The 15,715-nt window shown below is 42.2% G+C and overlaps 1 protein-coding gene across 9 annotated transcripts in view; it reads left to right on the forward strand.

Moving 5' to 3' along the window:
* Nucleotides 1–15,715, forward strand: part of SPTAN1 (spectrin alpha, non-erythrocytic 1) — a 457,019-nt gene that overhangs the window by 299,224 nt on the left and 142,080 nt on the right. For all 9 annotated transcript variants that reach the window (XM_029611329.1, XM_029611328.1, XM_029611326.1 and 6 more), the window contains 2 exons: nucleotides 2,064–2,099; nucleotides 2,699–2,746. In XM_029611329.1, the coding sequence (XP_029467189.1) occupies nucleotides 2,064–2,099; nucleotides 2,699–2,746 (84 nt within the window). The remainder of the gene's footprint in view (nucleotides 1–2,063; nucleotides 2,100–2,698; nucleotides 2,747–15,715) is intronic.

A 15,715-nucleotide genomic window follows, 5' to 3' on the forward strand; every position in this document is an offset into this window, starting at 1 on the left:
TTTCTCTTCATCCAGTACCTTCCTTTCTTCTTAAGGAGGTTTCTCCATTTCATTTAAATTGGACAAATTCTCTACTGGCTTATGACAGAAGTGTCATAAGTCTCTCAGATTCATGGATGTCTGTCTGGTTCTCATGAGGTATTTGGAAGTCACTAATTTGTTTTGGAGATCCAATAGATTGTCCTTTTTGGAGCACCACACAAGGATGAGGCAGCTTCTAAGGCTTTCTTAGCTAGGTGGATTAAAGAGTCTGTTGTATAAGCTTTTCTACTGAAAGGTTACCAGGCTCCAGAAGGGCTTCGTGTGCATTCAACAAAAGCCCAAGCATCTTGGGCTAAATTTTCACTTGGTTTTCCTTGCATTCCTTTACAAAGCATTACAGATTAGATGTTCATGCTAAGAAGAGTACAGCCATTGGAGCTGGAGTCCTCAGAGCAGCCTCAACTTCCTTCCCAGATTAATTGAATTCTGCCACACTAGTCCAGGACCTGGCCAGTAAGTTTGGGCCTGCATTGTATCTAAGGTGTTGCTATTTTATTGAGAAAATCTTGATTGACCTTTGGTGAAAATCTGAAGTTACCTTTCATTTCTGTGTTTTCTCTGCTCTTTCTTGGTGTGTTTGAGAAACATTGGTTCTGAGAGGATCCTTATACAGCAGTTAAAAAATTTTTATTTTTTTTTTGATGAAAATAGTTGTTGCTACTTCTGTTGCTTGGTCTTAATACTGGTTTTTGCTGGTCTGTACCACTGTTAAGTATTCATGATGTCACAAAGTTGTGTCCTCTATCTGCTGGCAGGGGGGTGTAACGTTTGCATCTGGACTGGTGTAGTAAGTAGGATTGAAAGAAAGGAAATTAGCAAGTAAGAATACATTTCTTTCTGGTTCCTTACTGGTGTTGCTTTTTAGAGCCAGTGTATTTTATTCATTAAGGAGTAGTGATTGCACCATAAATACAATCACTTATCAAAAGAATAAAACTTTGAGCATTTGCCAGGTATCCTGGCACATATGCTGCTTGGTTCTTGTTAAATCAGCCATCAACATTTCTTGCCAAATTAACAAATTCCAGATGTCTGCCAAAAGCATACAATGAATGTGGTTGAACCAGTAACACTTGACTTGCATTGGGAGCAGAAATAAACTGAGAATTAAAGCTGAATGGCAGTTCTATAAAATTAGTACAGTGGGCTAAACCATAAACGGACAGATGGACTAAGTCTTGCACAGTTTTTTGGGTTTTTTAAATTATTTTATTGAAATTTTGAGATAAGTACAACATTGAAAGTGTAATTCAGAACACCACAATAAATAATAATAACATTGAAATATACAATGGCTATAAAGTTGTTCTTGTTCTTCATTAACAAATGGAACAATAAAAGTGACCCCCCTCACCCTCTTCCCTAGCCCGCCCCCCTCCGTCCCGCTATATCCTCCAATGTGTGGTCTTCCTCAGTTGTATACATTAGGAATAGTTTCCGCAATCTCGTGGTGTTGTAGGTGGTTCTGTAGTTGGTTGTCCTTTAAAACAATCCCTCTCAAAAGAATGTTTGAAGACAGCCATTTTTAGCATGAATTTGTAATTTAATGGCATGCAAACGGCGCCTGAATGTAAAAAAAAAAATGCTGATTTTATTCTATTTTACTCACTTTTTTATTTTTATTTTTTATACTCATGGACCATTTGGATGCCATTAGGTTACTGCATCCTGTGTTCATGTGTTTTTGGATTTTTTTTAATGCTTGTGTAAAAAAAAATCCATGCAAAAAAAAAAATGCATGGGTTTTAATCTGTTTGTTTATAAATGATATTCCACCTTTTCCCAAATTTGGTCCCAAGATGGATTACAATCAAATTTAATTGAAGTTTGGGGTGCATCATAATTTGCATATTACAATCAACAGAGGCACTGATTACAAGTGGAGAGGATAGACAGTGGCTCAATATGTTAAGCAGTTTTATTACATCAGCCCCATAGTGCTCTGGCAATTGATGCTGTTTATGAAGAAGTGATGTAGTTTCTCTGCTCTTAATAATTTAATCTTTTTTTTAATTGTGCAGGATGAAGCTGACTCAAGGACTGCTTCTCCATGGAAGGTAGGTGATTTTTCCCTGCCCTTTGAAAATGTGTTCCCAGGATAATGTTACTAAGGATCGCTGTCGGTGTTACACTCATCTTCAGCTGCCTCTATAGGAACTCTACTACCCATAGAGTGCTCTAGTGTACCCAGAATTTTCACATATTAGCAGTTGCTGATTATATCAGCCTCTCCATACAGAATATTTCTGAAGACTTGTCCTTCCTGCTGTATACATATTGTGTTCCTAAATGTATTATTTTAATCTTCTCAGACTGAAGAACCCACTTATACAGTGTGATCTGGAGTATGCAAATATTAATAGAACGATAGTGCATAGAGAGGCCTTAAGTTAGTCCAGAGCAGGGTTTGAATTCTTGTAGTTCATAGCTTTAATAATTAAACTATATCACCTAAAAACAAGATCCCTTTTATCTGTTTCCCAAATTTTAAAATCCAATTTTAGATTAGGTTCTCCCATACCTGTTCCTTCCCCTAACTGTCCTCCCAGGTAAGGGGAGCATAGCCAGTGGATATACTTTTGTGTTGCCATACCATATGTTGTTGATTCTACAAAAGTATGTTTTGTTTAATTATGTCTTCTAATTCTCAATATAGTCTCTTCGCGTGGCTATCCACTCAGTGGCTACATTCAATTCAATCAAGGTGAGAACTTACTACTTTAACTATCCTGTGAAGCTACTAACTGACATGGGCCTATGGCTGCTTCCTTATTATTTTGTTAAACCAGTCCAGACATGTGGATTGTTCACTCCTGCCAGCAGATGGAAACTGAGGTCACAGCTTTTTCTGTAATGTCATGAGTACTCACAGCAGTCCAGCAAAAGCTAATATTCTCTGACTCCAGCAGATGGTAGGACTTAACTGTTTTGATGCTGCAGGATTAAATCTGAATCTGCCAGGCTATTGGGTTTGCCTGGCCTGATGGAGTGATATTTTGGATCAGCTCTTTTTCTTGGCAGTGTACCTTGGGACAGGCTGCTGGTTCCCCAGTATAGCGAGTCCAGTTAAGTAATTATCAGCTCCTGTGGGGGTTTCATAGAGATGTGAAGTTTTGAGATTAGAAGATCCTCTGAGAATGCTATCTTCCCTCCCCAGCACCCCTTCCTTCCTTTTGTTGCTGTTAGTAAAATTTAAAAGAAAAAAGTCGGGCAATGAGGGAGAGAGTGGAGCAGTAGGCAGCAGCTGTTGGTTGTCTCTATCTCTGGATGGTGTAATTGTTTTGGACCAGCTGGGGGCAAAAGCCACTCGGATTTTTCTTTCACAGGTTCTCCTTGCTTCCTGAAGTTTCTCTTGATTGTGGGTCAATGGTCGGTACTACATAGTCTATGGGAGCAATCGCACCTGCAATGCTGCCAGGCCCTACTGCTCCGCAGCTCTAATTCCTCCAGAGCGCAGAGAAAGCTTCCTAGGCTGAGACCTCAATTTCAGTGCAGGTGATTGGGCCATCATGTTTAAGTAAGACTTCAGTGGAGAACTGTACTGAAAGCCAAACAAGTGCTGGGGCTGATTCAGCTGTTTTGGCAGGAATGGTTGTCATTTTGGGGTACTCCCATGTTTTTCTTCCACCCACACCACCTCCTGTTTTAAATGTTTCTGTGTAGGGGACTTTTTATTTTCTCCCTAGTAAGAGAATTTATTTCAGAGTATGTGCCTTGACCCTGATCCCATTCTCTAGGTGAATTTTCTCCTGAATTTTTTCACTTCCTCCACCAAGCTTTTTGCTGTATCCAGAAGCCTCGGAAAGGGGGACAGAGGGGGATCAGGGTCTCTGTGGCTCTTGGGCCCACCCTGAGCTCTTATGTAGGCTGTGTGGCAGCAAAGCATACCAAATTGCCTTCTGTTTTGTTTTTTTTTTTAAACATTTTATTTTAAAACAAGCACACACAAAAGGAGACAACTTATATTAATATCAAGGAGTCTTAGGTAACAAGACATTCAATTTTAGTTGCAAATACCTTACAATCCCCTGTAGGAATCTCCATAAATTTTCTATAACAGGGAATATCAGGCTAATAAAATATAAACATACATAGGTCAGTCTGTATGATTCTTATTCCAATAATCCCATTATCCCTTCCAAATCTTATTATAAATTGCTTCTCTGTGTTTGTTTGTATATTAGCTGCTCAGTTAAGGCAATCTCATGAATTTGCCTCATCCAGGCAGCCACAGTAGGAGTCTGCTTCCACAATAATGTCATGATGAATCTCCTAGCATGTATTAAATGATCAGCCAGTATTCTCTTAAAGGTTGGGAGGGACTGTTCAGTCCACATTCCTAATAAATACAGAACCAGTGTGAAGGCCACTCCCATGCCCAGAATCTGGCAAACTGTTCCCTTGAGGCTCTTCCAGAAAACATCCACTAAGGGCAAGACCACTACATGTGAAGGTAGGACCCCTCCAACCTACAAACTCACCAGCACAGACAAGTTGATCCAGGAGAAAAAGCCACATAGTAAAGCAGGTATCTGTAGGAGCATGGAGCAGTTTGATCATTACTTTTACCCTTCTACAGCACAGAGATAACTTATGTGTCCATGAAGTTAGCATGTAACACATTTAAAACTAATCAGAGAAAGTTCTTTTTCACTCAACGCACAATTAAACTCTGGAATTTGTTGCCAGGGGATGAGATTAGTGCAGTTAGTGTAGCTGGGTTTAAAAAAGGTTTGGATAAGTTCTTGGAGGAGAAGTCCATTACCTGTTATTAATCAAGATGACTTAGAAAATAGCCACTGCTATTACTAGCATCAGTAGCAAGGGATATACTTAGTTTTTGGGTACTTGCCAGGTACTTGTAGCCTGGCTTGGCCACAGTTGGAAACAGAATGCTGGGCTTGATGGACCTTTGGTCTGACCCAGTATGGCATTTTCTTATGTTCTTAACAGCCAAGACAGCAAAATTGAGAGAGACCACAACAGAAGCAAACTCTGCAGCCTCCAAAAAGTTCATCTCCTCCTTTTTGACTTGAGGAAGACTGAACAAAAAAACCCATTTTCATCGATAACTGGAAAACAACCAATGGGTAAAAAAAAAAATCATAAGCACGGGTTGTTGTTAGAACTTCAAAACACTTCCACCCCAAAACCCCCATATTACCACCAGCATCCACAAGAACTATATAATGCAAGAGGAAATACACTCTTCTACAGTAGAAACTTAACCAACTAATACTTCTGAGAAAGGGACAAGTTTATATTTCAAATACTACAAAATCCCTCCTCCCCCCAAAAAAAAAATAAACCCCAAAACAAAACAGGAGAAATCATCCAGTGTTGAACCTTAGAGATTTCAACATTTTCCTAAAGAAAGGTTCAAATTGAACTCATTAGGAATAAATCACGCTTCTATTGCAACAGGGAGAATGGCTAATTTCTTTAGATCTAAAAGATGCATATGCTAATATTGAGATCGTGAAATACAGAAAATGAGGGAATGAACATTACCAATGCAAAGTACTGCCATTTGGCCTGGCAGCAGTTTATGGGGTATTTACTAAATGCCTAGTAGTGATGGTGGCCCATATAAGATGATAAAACATGCAGGAGGGCTCAAGAAGGCCGCTCGGTGAGACACGCCGACTGAGAGATCCTGATACGTTTACTTTCCATTCTTTGATTTCCTTCTTTAATGCCACATACGAAAAGAGAGGCTAGACTGAGGGGAGCTGGTTTAAGCTCCTCTCCTTTGGAAACATCACAGCCGCGAATCGGGAGATTCTTTGTGGCAACCACAACGAACACGCCAAGGGATCTGGTCGCGTCGGGGACGGTTGTAGTACACCATCCCCTTTGACCCTGGACATCTTGTTGAGCCCCGGTGCACCAAGCAGGCCTGCTCCACTATGCCGCGAGATGGATGGAGAATAGACAGCGATAGCAGCTCCCTCAGGGGACTACCGGGGAGGTAATTTTCCCGTGATCAAGATGATTTCTTCTTTGGAACTTTTTAAAATATATACTTCCCAGGTGCTAAAGCTCCCGGATACAGCTATGCCAGTAAATACTAAGGCATATTATTTGCCTCAAGCCACAGATACTAGTGAGGATGTGAATGGACAATCATTACCTATGGACATTTCTGAGATACTTGAGATGTCTCAAAGACTATGATTTCCAGAAAAAGATCTCTTAATCTTGTTCGCATTTCTTATGGATTGGAACAATATTTTCAGGCTGTTTTTCCGAAATAGGCAGGCCTTATTTTATGGTCAAAAGGTCTGGATTTATCCTGGCCTTACTAAAACAACTCAATTCAGAAGAAAACATTTCCTAACTATGCGTCCAGATGTTTTGCAAAAAGGGGCACAGTTTGTTCTTCGGTACCCATGTAAATGTTGTATTAGGTATCATAATGAGAATTACCTCTTTTTTTTATCTGTCTCAATTAAGAGTGTTCCTGGATACACACACCTAATGAACCCCTAGTTGGCTTGTTAGTAAGGGATAATAGTTGGGAATCTCACTTAGCCACCATTATTGTATTAGGATTTTTCCTTAACAAAATGCTCATATTACAGAGCACTCCTATTTTCTTTTATTTTTTCAGTGCTGTATTAATGGAGATGAATCTTAAGTATTTCCTTTTCTTTGTAATTCAGAATTGCACTGTTATTTCTTAACAAGATATATTTGTGTATATTGAAATGCTGATAGATAAAACATTTTAAAAAAAAGATAAAGCATGCTAATATTTCCATACTTAGACTGGTAATATCGGGCATATCCTATGAAAGTTCGATAGAAATACGGACTTAGTAATCAGAATGATGCATTAACTGGGATTCTTAACTACAAGAAATCCACATTACAACCAAGTCGATGTCTAGAGTTTGTAGAAGCTTATGTGGACATGACCAAAGGCAAATAGTGCACAGATTAGCAAGCATTGCACAGTATCTGCAAACTCTGAAAGCATTGGCAGTCAGTAAATACATAAAACTATTAGTTCATAGGGCTTCCATAGTCCATGTAACACCACTAGCAAGATTAAAAATAAGACATCCATAATGGTATCTCAAAATAAGATGGAATCAATAAACTCAGTCACTGAACTGCAAAATTCAACTAACCAGAGAAGTAAAAAATTCAGTATGGTGGTGGTCAAAAAGAACCTAATCTGTGACCAGAACTTTCACCCACTGGATGTGCAGGAAGTACTGACAAATGCAGCCCATCACAGAAGGGGTGCTCACCAGTAGGAATCTGCACAAAAGGGCAATGGACTTGGCAAGAGGCCAAACTTCCCATGAATTAACTGGAATTAAGAACAATCCTCACCGCTCACAGGCATTCAAACCATGGTTTATGAACAAGTCAGTTCAAACAGACAACCAAGTAACGAAGTTTTATATAAATAAGGTGGAACAGGGTCATATCACCTCTGCATGGAGTCCATGTCCACGAAGGCAACATGATCCACTAAATGCAGTTTCCCAAAGCAAACAGAAATCCTACTGGCTTCAAGAAAACCAAATACCAGAAAATCATACAATTCCAAATGGAAAATATTTTCCAACTGGTATAAACTTCAGAAAACGAACCGATTGGACTGTTCATTTCTCAATTAGTCCACTATTTAGTCCACCTCGTATACTCAGGACTGAAATCAAATTCAATAAGGGTACAATACAATACAAATTCAATAAGGGCACAACACAATACAATAGCAGACTACTACTGCCTGATGGAAGGAAAACTAATCTCGCAACATTCAATTGTATCAAAATTCATAAAAGGTCTTGTTGCAGCTAATGCAGACACCAATTGAGCAAATGACTACTGCAAAAATGAAATTTGTTACATGGAAAGCATTGTTTTTGATAGCCCTAACATCTGCTAGAAGAGTGAGTTAAAAGCACTAGTCACCTATACTCCTTTATATCCAAATATTCAAAAATAGAATAGACTTTGGAACTCATTAAAGTTCTTGCCAAAAGTAGTATCTTAAGTTCCATTGGGTAAAAACAGTTCTACCAACATTTTTTTTCCAAAACTACTTGCTGCACCAACAGAACAAGCATTATACACACTGGACTGCAGAAGAATCCTTTTATTATATATGATCAGAGTCAAAGCATATAGAAAAACAAATCAGCTTTTTAAATCCTGCGATTTGGCCAGGAAAAGAAATTCAGTGCGAAAAGACATTCTCCTAGGACAAGTATGTGGGTGACATCATCCAATGGAGCCCGGCACGGAAAACTTTTGTCAGAGTTTCTAGAAGCTTTGATTAGCACACTAAGCATGCCCAGCATGCCACTATCTGCGCGTCCACGTGAGGTCTCCCTTCAGTCTCTCTTTCCGCGGTGCAGTTGCCTCACTGTTCTGGAGCTCTGCTTCTACTTCGGTTTTTTATTTTAAAATCAGGTTTCTACTCAGTTCCATTGCTGGGTCCCCCTTCGCAGTCGATTCCTCTCCTCAGGGCGGTAGGTAGAAAATATTTTTTCTGTCCCTTTCGCGGTCAATTCTCGGTGGCCCCTGGTCATCAACCATGTGCCGGTTATTTTTTCATGGCATTGTCCGTTTTTCGCCGGTGCCCCCAGTGCCCGTGGACATTATCCATCATGGATCCGCATAAGGTTGGCATCCTCTTCTTGGAGGCTTTGCATGATATCCGAGGGTGTCAGCTGTGTGACCAGATGACTCCCAAGGACCATCATGCATTCCTCGATAAAATGGAGAAACTTTTCGGTGCCAAAAAGTTCGCTTCATCCACACCCACTGAGTCCTCGACACCTGGGGGTCAAGGGGAGCCTCTTGACACACTTCCCCTCGCTACTCCTCTGACTGCATCTTCAAAGGATCGAGGGAATGTTGAGTGATCTTCTATGATTTCGCCAGTTTTCAGGACATCGGGATCCTCCGCTTCCTCAGTGCCGAGGAAACACCGAACTGAGCACCTTGGGAGATCCCACAAACATCGACACCAGTCGCGGTCGGCACACGACTCCTGTTCTGGTGCGGTACCGGTTGCTGCCATACTACCACTGAAGCGACCCCCGTGGCACAGAGGCCCCGTTGTCCAATGTACCCAGGAGTCCCAGGCGTTCCCTACCGGCATTGGTGCCAGGCACCATGCCTCTTCGGAAGACCAAGAAGGCATCGGTGACACCTCGTCCCCCTCCCTCAGTCCTGGCTTCACCGGTCTTTCAGGAGGAGTTGGACCACACGTTACAGAGTGCGGTGCTTCAAGCTCTGTGGAGCATTGAGCTGCCCCCACTACCAGCCCCCATACTGGTGCCGGAGCCAGTGCCATCTATCTGGGCACCCCTGCTTGAGTGTCTGGATATCTTTCTCGGCATCCTTCCAATGCAGCCAGTGCCCGAGGGACCTTTGATTCTCCAACGGCCACAGATGCCCCCCATCAGGAGCAATCCCTATCATTGGATCCAAGGAGGAGAAGAGGCGGCCATTGCCACATTCCTGAGGCCTCTGTTCCCTGAGCTTTTTCCCGGGCCCTCTGGCCTCTTGCGGTCCCCCTGTTACCGGGGGAACTGTCTATTCCCATGGGGCCCTTGGTGCCTTCGGAGCCTAGGGCTAGAATCCTCCACAGGCCTTGCCCACTCCAGCCCCGCGATGGCCTTAGTGAGGAAGAAGGCCCTTATGACCTGTGGGGGGAGGATTTCTTGGAGTCTTCATCCAAATTCTCTGAGCCTTCCCCGCCGGAGGAAAGGCATCAGTCCCCCCCAGAGGATCTTTCCTTTGTGGGGTTTGTCAGGGCCATGGCTAAGGCTATTCCCTTCCAACTTCTTACGGAGGAAGATGCGTGACATAAGATGCTGGAAGTACTCCAGTTTGTCGACGCTCCTAAGGAAATCGTGGTGTTCCCATCCACGATATCTTTAAGGATCTTCTCCTTCAGATGTGGGAACATCCGATCTCCATATCTCCAGTCAATAGAAAGGCGGATGCCACTTATTTGGTACAGTAGGCCTTGTGATTCGAGAGGCATCACCTCCTTTGCCAGCTGGTGGTTGTGGAGTCCGCCCTCAAGAAGGCCAAATGCTCCTGCAACCATGACTGCCCCTCTGGGGCGAGAACATAGGGAGTTAGATGCTCTGGGCAGAAAGTTTTTTCAGGGTGCTATGCTTATTGCCCGTATCATCGCCTACCAGTTGTATATGACCCAGTACAACCGGAGCCTGTGGAAACGAGTCCTGCCGTGGCAGCAACAGGAGTCATTCTCTGCCATCGTCCTGCAGGGTCTAGAGGCTAGCAAACATGAGGTGAGGTCCACCTACGATGTATTTGAGACTGTGGCCTGAATAGCCGCTGTGGGCATCGGCACCTATAGAATGCCCTGGCTCTGGGCTTCTGACCTCTGTCCAGTAGTGCAGGAGAAGCTGGCTGACTTCCTATGCACAGGTGACAACCTGTTTGGGGATAAGGTCTGGGATGCGGTAGTTCAGATAAAGGACCACCATGAAACCCTCCAATGGCACTTCGGACGCCCCTTCCCCTGTCAGGAAATCTTCCAGTCCAAGTTCCAGGAAGTCCTTTTACAGGTAGAGGAAGTATTATCCCTCCACCTCTCGAGCTCGCCCGCCATGCACTAGCTCCAGGGGCCACTCCTGTTAACAGCGAGCACCCAGGCTTCCACCAGTGCCCCAGCAAGCCCCAGCTACGGGCTTTTGACTGACGGTGAGGAAGCATGAGTCAGCCAAACGTACCCCTGGCTCATGATCCCCCAGTAGGAGACAGGCTGATCGGCTTTGCCCACCACTGGAGGGCTATCACTTCGGACCAGTGGGTCCTTACCAGAGTTCAAGGGTACCGACTCAGTTTCAGATGGCTTCCAGAGAACTCTCCCCCATGTCCGTTGTGGGGTTCGTCTGCCCAGCAGGTCATACTTCGGACAGAACTCTCCACCCTTCTCTCAGCCGGAGTAGTAGAACCCGTTCCTCGCCCTCAGCAGGGCTGAGGGCTCTATTCGAGGTATTTCCTAATTCTGAAGAAGAACTGAAGCTTGTGCCCCTTTCTCAACCTCAGGGCATTGAACAAATTTCTCTTAAAAGAAAAGTTCAAGATGGTTTCTTTGGGCAATCTGATACCCCTCCTGAAAAGAGGAGACTGGCTCTGCTCCCTTGATCTCAAGGAAGCTTACGCTCACATTGCAGAATGTTTAGAATGGCTAAGATGAGTTGCACATTTTGCAAAGAACAATCTACGACCATCTCAGAAAACAGAATATCTGGGAACTCAATTCGATACTGAGATAGGTTGTATGTCTCTAACAACCAAACAAGTGATGAAGATTATAGAGCAAATTAAAGTTTGTTTCAATGCAAATCCTAAAAGCTTGGGACTGTCTTCAATTGCGGAAAGCAATGGCTGCAACCATAGATTTAATTCCAAGCTCCAGAGCATATATGAGCCTTCTGTACTATGGAACTCTTGTCTCCTCAGTCACAAAATTACAAGAGCCAGTTCCCCCTTCCAGCTTTGATGAAAAGAAGCCTACTATGGTGGATGAGCAAGAAGAATCTAGAAAAAGTCGTCGTGCTAGTCCTGCTATCATGGATAATAACAACAGATATGCGTTTGATAGGTTGGGGAGAAACATTGTCAAAATCAATTTAAGGGCATTGGTCTACAAAAGACGACTTAGTAGATCAACAGCTTAGAAATCAGAGCAATGATTACTTCATTATCTGCCCCTACTAAAAGGAAAGGCATTGAAGTTACTGTGCAGCAATGCAACAGTTGCATATATAAACAAGCAAGGCAAAACTCGAAGTCCAGGCATATCCGAAGAGAGAAATCTACTGTTTCCGTGGATGGAAAGAAATCTTTTATAGATATCTTCCCTTAATATTGCAGGTCAATTAAATATACAGGCTGACATTCTAAACAGAAATTTAATAGATTTCAGATGAGTGAGAGCTTAGCCAAAAGGCATATTGGAGAGTAGTCCAGCAATGGGGCATACCTCAGGACTTAATAGCAATATGCATGAATGCAAAGGTGCATCATTTTTTCAGCACAAGAAAGGAACAAGAAAGTGAAGGAATAGACATACTAGTACAGACATGGCCATAGGGAGTTCTACTATACATCTTTCCACCATGGCCCTTGATAGGTTGTACCTTAAGAAAAATTGGGAAAAGTCTCATGTTCTAGTAGCAGCAGATTGGACAAGGAGGCCACGGTATGCAGACCTTCTAAGATTAGCATTCGATCAGTCCCTAAGATTTTCAGAGAAAGAGGGCCTTTAACTCAAGGTCCAATAGTAATGGTCGATCCATCTCCATTCTGTTTACAGCATGTCATACCTCTTGAGAGGTCTTGGTTAGTAAAGAAAAGGTACTCACCCGCAGTAAACTCCACCTTATTAAAAGCTAGAAAAAATTCAGCATCTATTGCATATATATGTGTATGAGATGTGTTCAAGACATATCACAAAGAAGCACATAAGTCACCTGGGTGAACAGATATTTCTATTAGCTTTTCTGCAGAAAGGTCTAGAAAAAGTTTAGCCTTTAATTCTTTAAAGGTACAAGTAGCAGCAGTTGTGTTTATAGGGGTAGAATAAACGGAATTTCTGTGGCCTTCCATCCTGTTGGGTGTTTTTTAAAGGGAGTATTTATTTTATTTCCAAGAGATTACATCCTCAGTTCAGAGCAGTTATTGCTCAATGGAGCCCAAATTGGGTACTAAGGGATTTAGTATCAACTCCTTTTGAGCCGATAATCAGGCATCAGTTAAATCTCTCTCTAAAAATGGTATTTCTAGTTGATATAACTTCAGCCAGGCATATGTCAGAGATTCAAGAATTAACTTGTAGGGATCTGTGTCTAAAGTTTACAGATGATTCAGATTCAATTAGACCAGTTCCTTCATTTTTATTTAAGGTAATCTCCTCCTTTCATCTCAAATCAATCCATAATTTTAACAGCATTCATAAAACCAGAATGTGAAGGTAAAAATAAGACTTTGAAGTACTTAGATGTATTTAGATTTCTGCTAAGAGATTTGGAAGTCACAAATTCTTTCTGAAATTCAAATAAGTTATTCATATTCACCTGAATTTTTTATATCCTGCGCATGCAAATACCGGGGGATATGCATGTGGCTGGGCCCTGTGCGCGCAGAGCGCATTTTAGAAAGGGCCCGGCCACACGCGTAGCCCCGGATACACGCAGAAGTGCCGGACCATGGGAAGGGGTGGGGGCTGGCAGGGACAGTAGCCATTAGGCCTTGTCCTGGGGAAGCATGCGCCAGCAGTTTGGCCAGCGCGTGAAACTTACTTCATCTATTCAGATGAAGTAAGTTCCGAAGTTCAGATGAAGTAAGTTCCCCACAGACCCACCCTAACACCCAGCTCTCACACACTCATGTAAGAGATCTCGGGGTAATACTCGACAACCGCCTAAACCTAAAGAAAATGATCAACACCACAACCAAAGACTGCTTCTACAGACTCCAGGTTTTAAAAAGACTCAAACCTCTCCTGTATTTCCATGACTTCAGGACAGTTCTACAATCCTTACTATTTGCCAAAAGAGACTACTGCAGCACTCTCCTCCTAGGACTCCCCAGCTCTACCACCAAACTGCTACAGATGATACAAAACGCCGCGGCTAGAATTTTGACCAACACCAGCCGGGGAGAACACATCTCTCCCATACTCCGAAACTTACACTGGTTACCAGTTAACTACAGAATTCTACACAAATCACTCACCTTAATACACAAATCCATCCACAACCACCTTCAGCTTGACCTCAAAATCCCCTTCAAATTCCACACCTCCAACAGACCGATTAGAGAAGTCTACAAAGGAACTCTGCAAGCCCCTCCAACCAAAGGCCAAGCCTTCTCGACAGCAGGCCCAGCTATTTGGAACATCCCCACAGACCTCAGACTGGAACCCTGCCACCTAACATTTAGGAAAAAACTCAAGACTTGGCTTTTCCGCCAAGCCTTCTCACATTCCCCTGACACATACTAACTGGCCTAACACTCTTCACGAGCTATGGAACTTCGTACCTCCTCTAAGTACCTAATAAGCACAAGCCCTCAATCCTCAATTGTATTATGTTCATAGTTATCTGCCCTCTTTGGCCTTATCCTTCCGGCTGCCTAAGCCTCCAAGTTTACCCTCCTTGTTGAATGTAACTTTTGCTTCTTCTGTTAAATGATTGTTCTTTGTTACAGTTTACCCAGTTCTGTGTAAACCGATCTGATATGGTTATTTAACCATGAAGGTCGGTATAGAAAAGAGTTAAATAAATAAAATAAATTAAAATAAAATAAAGGTAGGGAAAGAGGTTTTAGGAGTTGGGGAGGAGACAGGAAAAGGGAGACAGAGGAGGAAGAGGTATAGGAAACTTCCCTCCCAGTCCGCTTCTTAATTGGAGAGGACTGGGAAGGCCTATTTGCTTCACCATGCATTGGTTTTTAAAATCCCCCTCCGCGCACGCGAGTCCCAATCCGCACATGCACCCATGGACGTTAAGATCCGGCACGCATGTGTGCGCAGGAACCCTATTTTATAACTTGCATGTGCCAACGCATGCACATGGACGTGCATACGGACTTTTGAAAATCGACCCCATTGTTTGGAGGAACTCGTAAAGGAGAGGCAGCTTCAAAAGCTATGATAGCTAGGGGTTTTTTTTTAAATTTGATTTATATTCTGCTTTTTGGTTCTTCAAAGTGAATTGCATTCAGGTACTGAAAATATTCCCTATCCCCACAAGGCTTACACTCTAAATTTGTAGATTGTAAAGGAGACTATCAGCATATGCTAAAAGGTAAAAAGGCTCCTACATTAATCAGAGCACATTTGACAAGAGCATAGTCTGCTTTTTGGGCAGAAGAAGGTGGTGTAAGTTCATGAGAGATTTGTAAAGCAGCCACTTGGTGTACTTTACATTCTTTTATAAAGTATTACAAAATGGATGTGCTTGCAAAAAGTGATACTGTTTTCAGAGCAGGTATTCTTAAGGCGGGTTTAATATCCTCCCACCCAAAATAATTGGGCTTTGGTACTTTCCAGTTCTGAGCTAGAATAGCAGAAAGCAAAGGAAGGAGACATTTATATTTATTTGATAATTTCCTTTCCTTTATTTCTACTACACCCTTCCAGAAACGCACCCGGAAAGTTAAACATTAAAAAAGAAAAAAAAATTAAAGGAAAACGTACAAAATGTTACTATATTATATATATTAGCTTTGTCAGGATATTAGATCATCCAGGTTCTGTACTCTACGTATATACTAACAATGTCATAGTATACTAGTGCTCTACGCATATACTAGTGATGTCATGGAGCAGCTGGAAAAGGCTTTAAACCCCAATTGTTCTGCACTGGTGTAGCAGAAATAAAGGGAAAAAAATCATCAGGTAAGTCAATTTCTCCTGCTCAGAGCCTTAGTGGGTTCTCCATTCGAGCAACTTAAGCATGCTTCTCTGAAGAATATTACTCTGAAAATAATCTTTTTAGTGCTCATTTGTTCAGTCTGACATATTTCTGAAATAAGTTTTATCTTGCAGCGATCTATTTTTAGTTGTTTTTTTCTTTAACTGCCTCTTCATCCAGTTCTTTCTTTTCTCCCTAAAATGATTTCTCCATTTAATTTAAATCAAACAATCTTTTGGCTT

This window comes from Rhinatrema bivittatum, chromosome 8, assembly GCF_901001135.1.
Source record: "Rhinatrema bivittatum chromosome 8, aRhiBiv1.1, whole genome shotgun sequence".
In the NCBI taxonomy this organism is placed as follows: Eukaryota; Metazoa; Chordata; class Amphibia; order Gymnophiona; family Rhinatrematidae; genus Rhinatrema; species Rhinatrema bivittatum.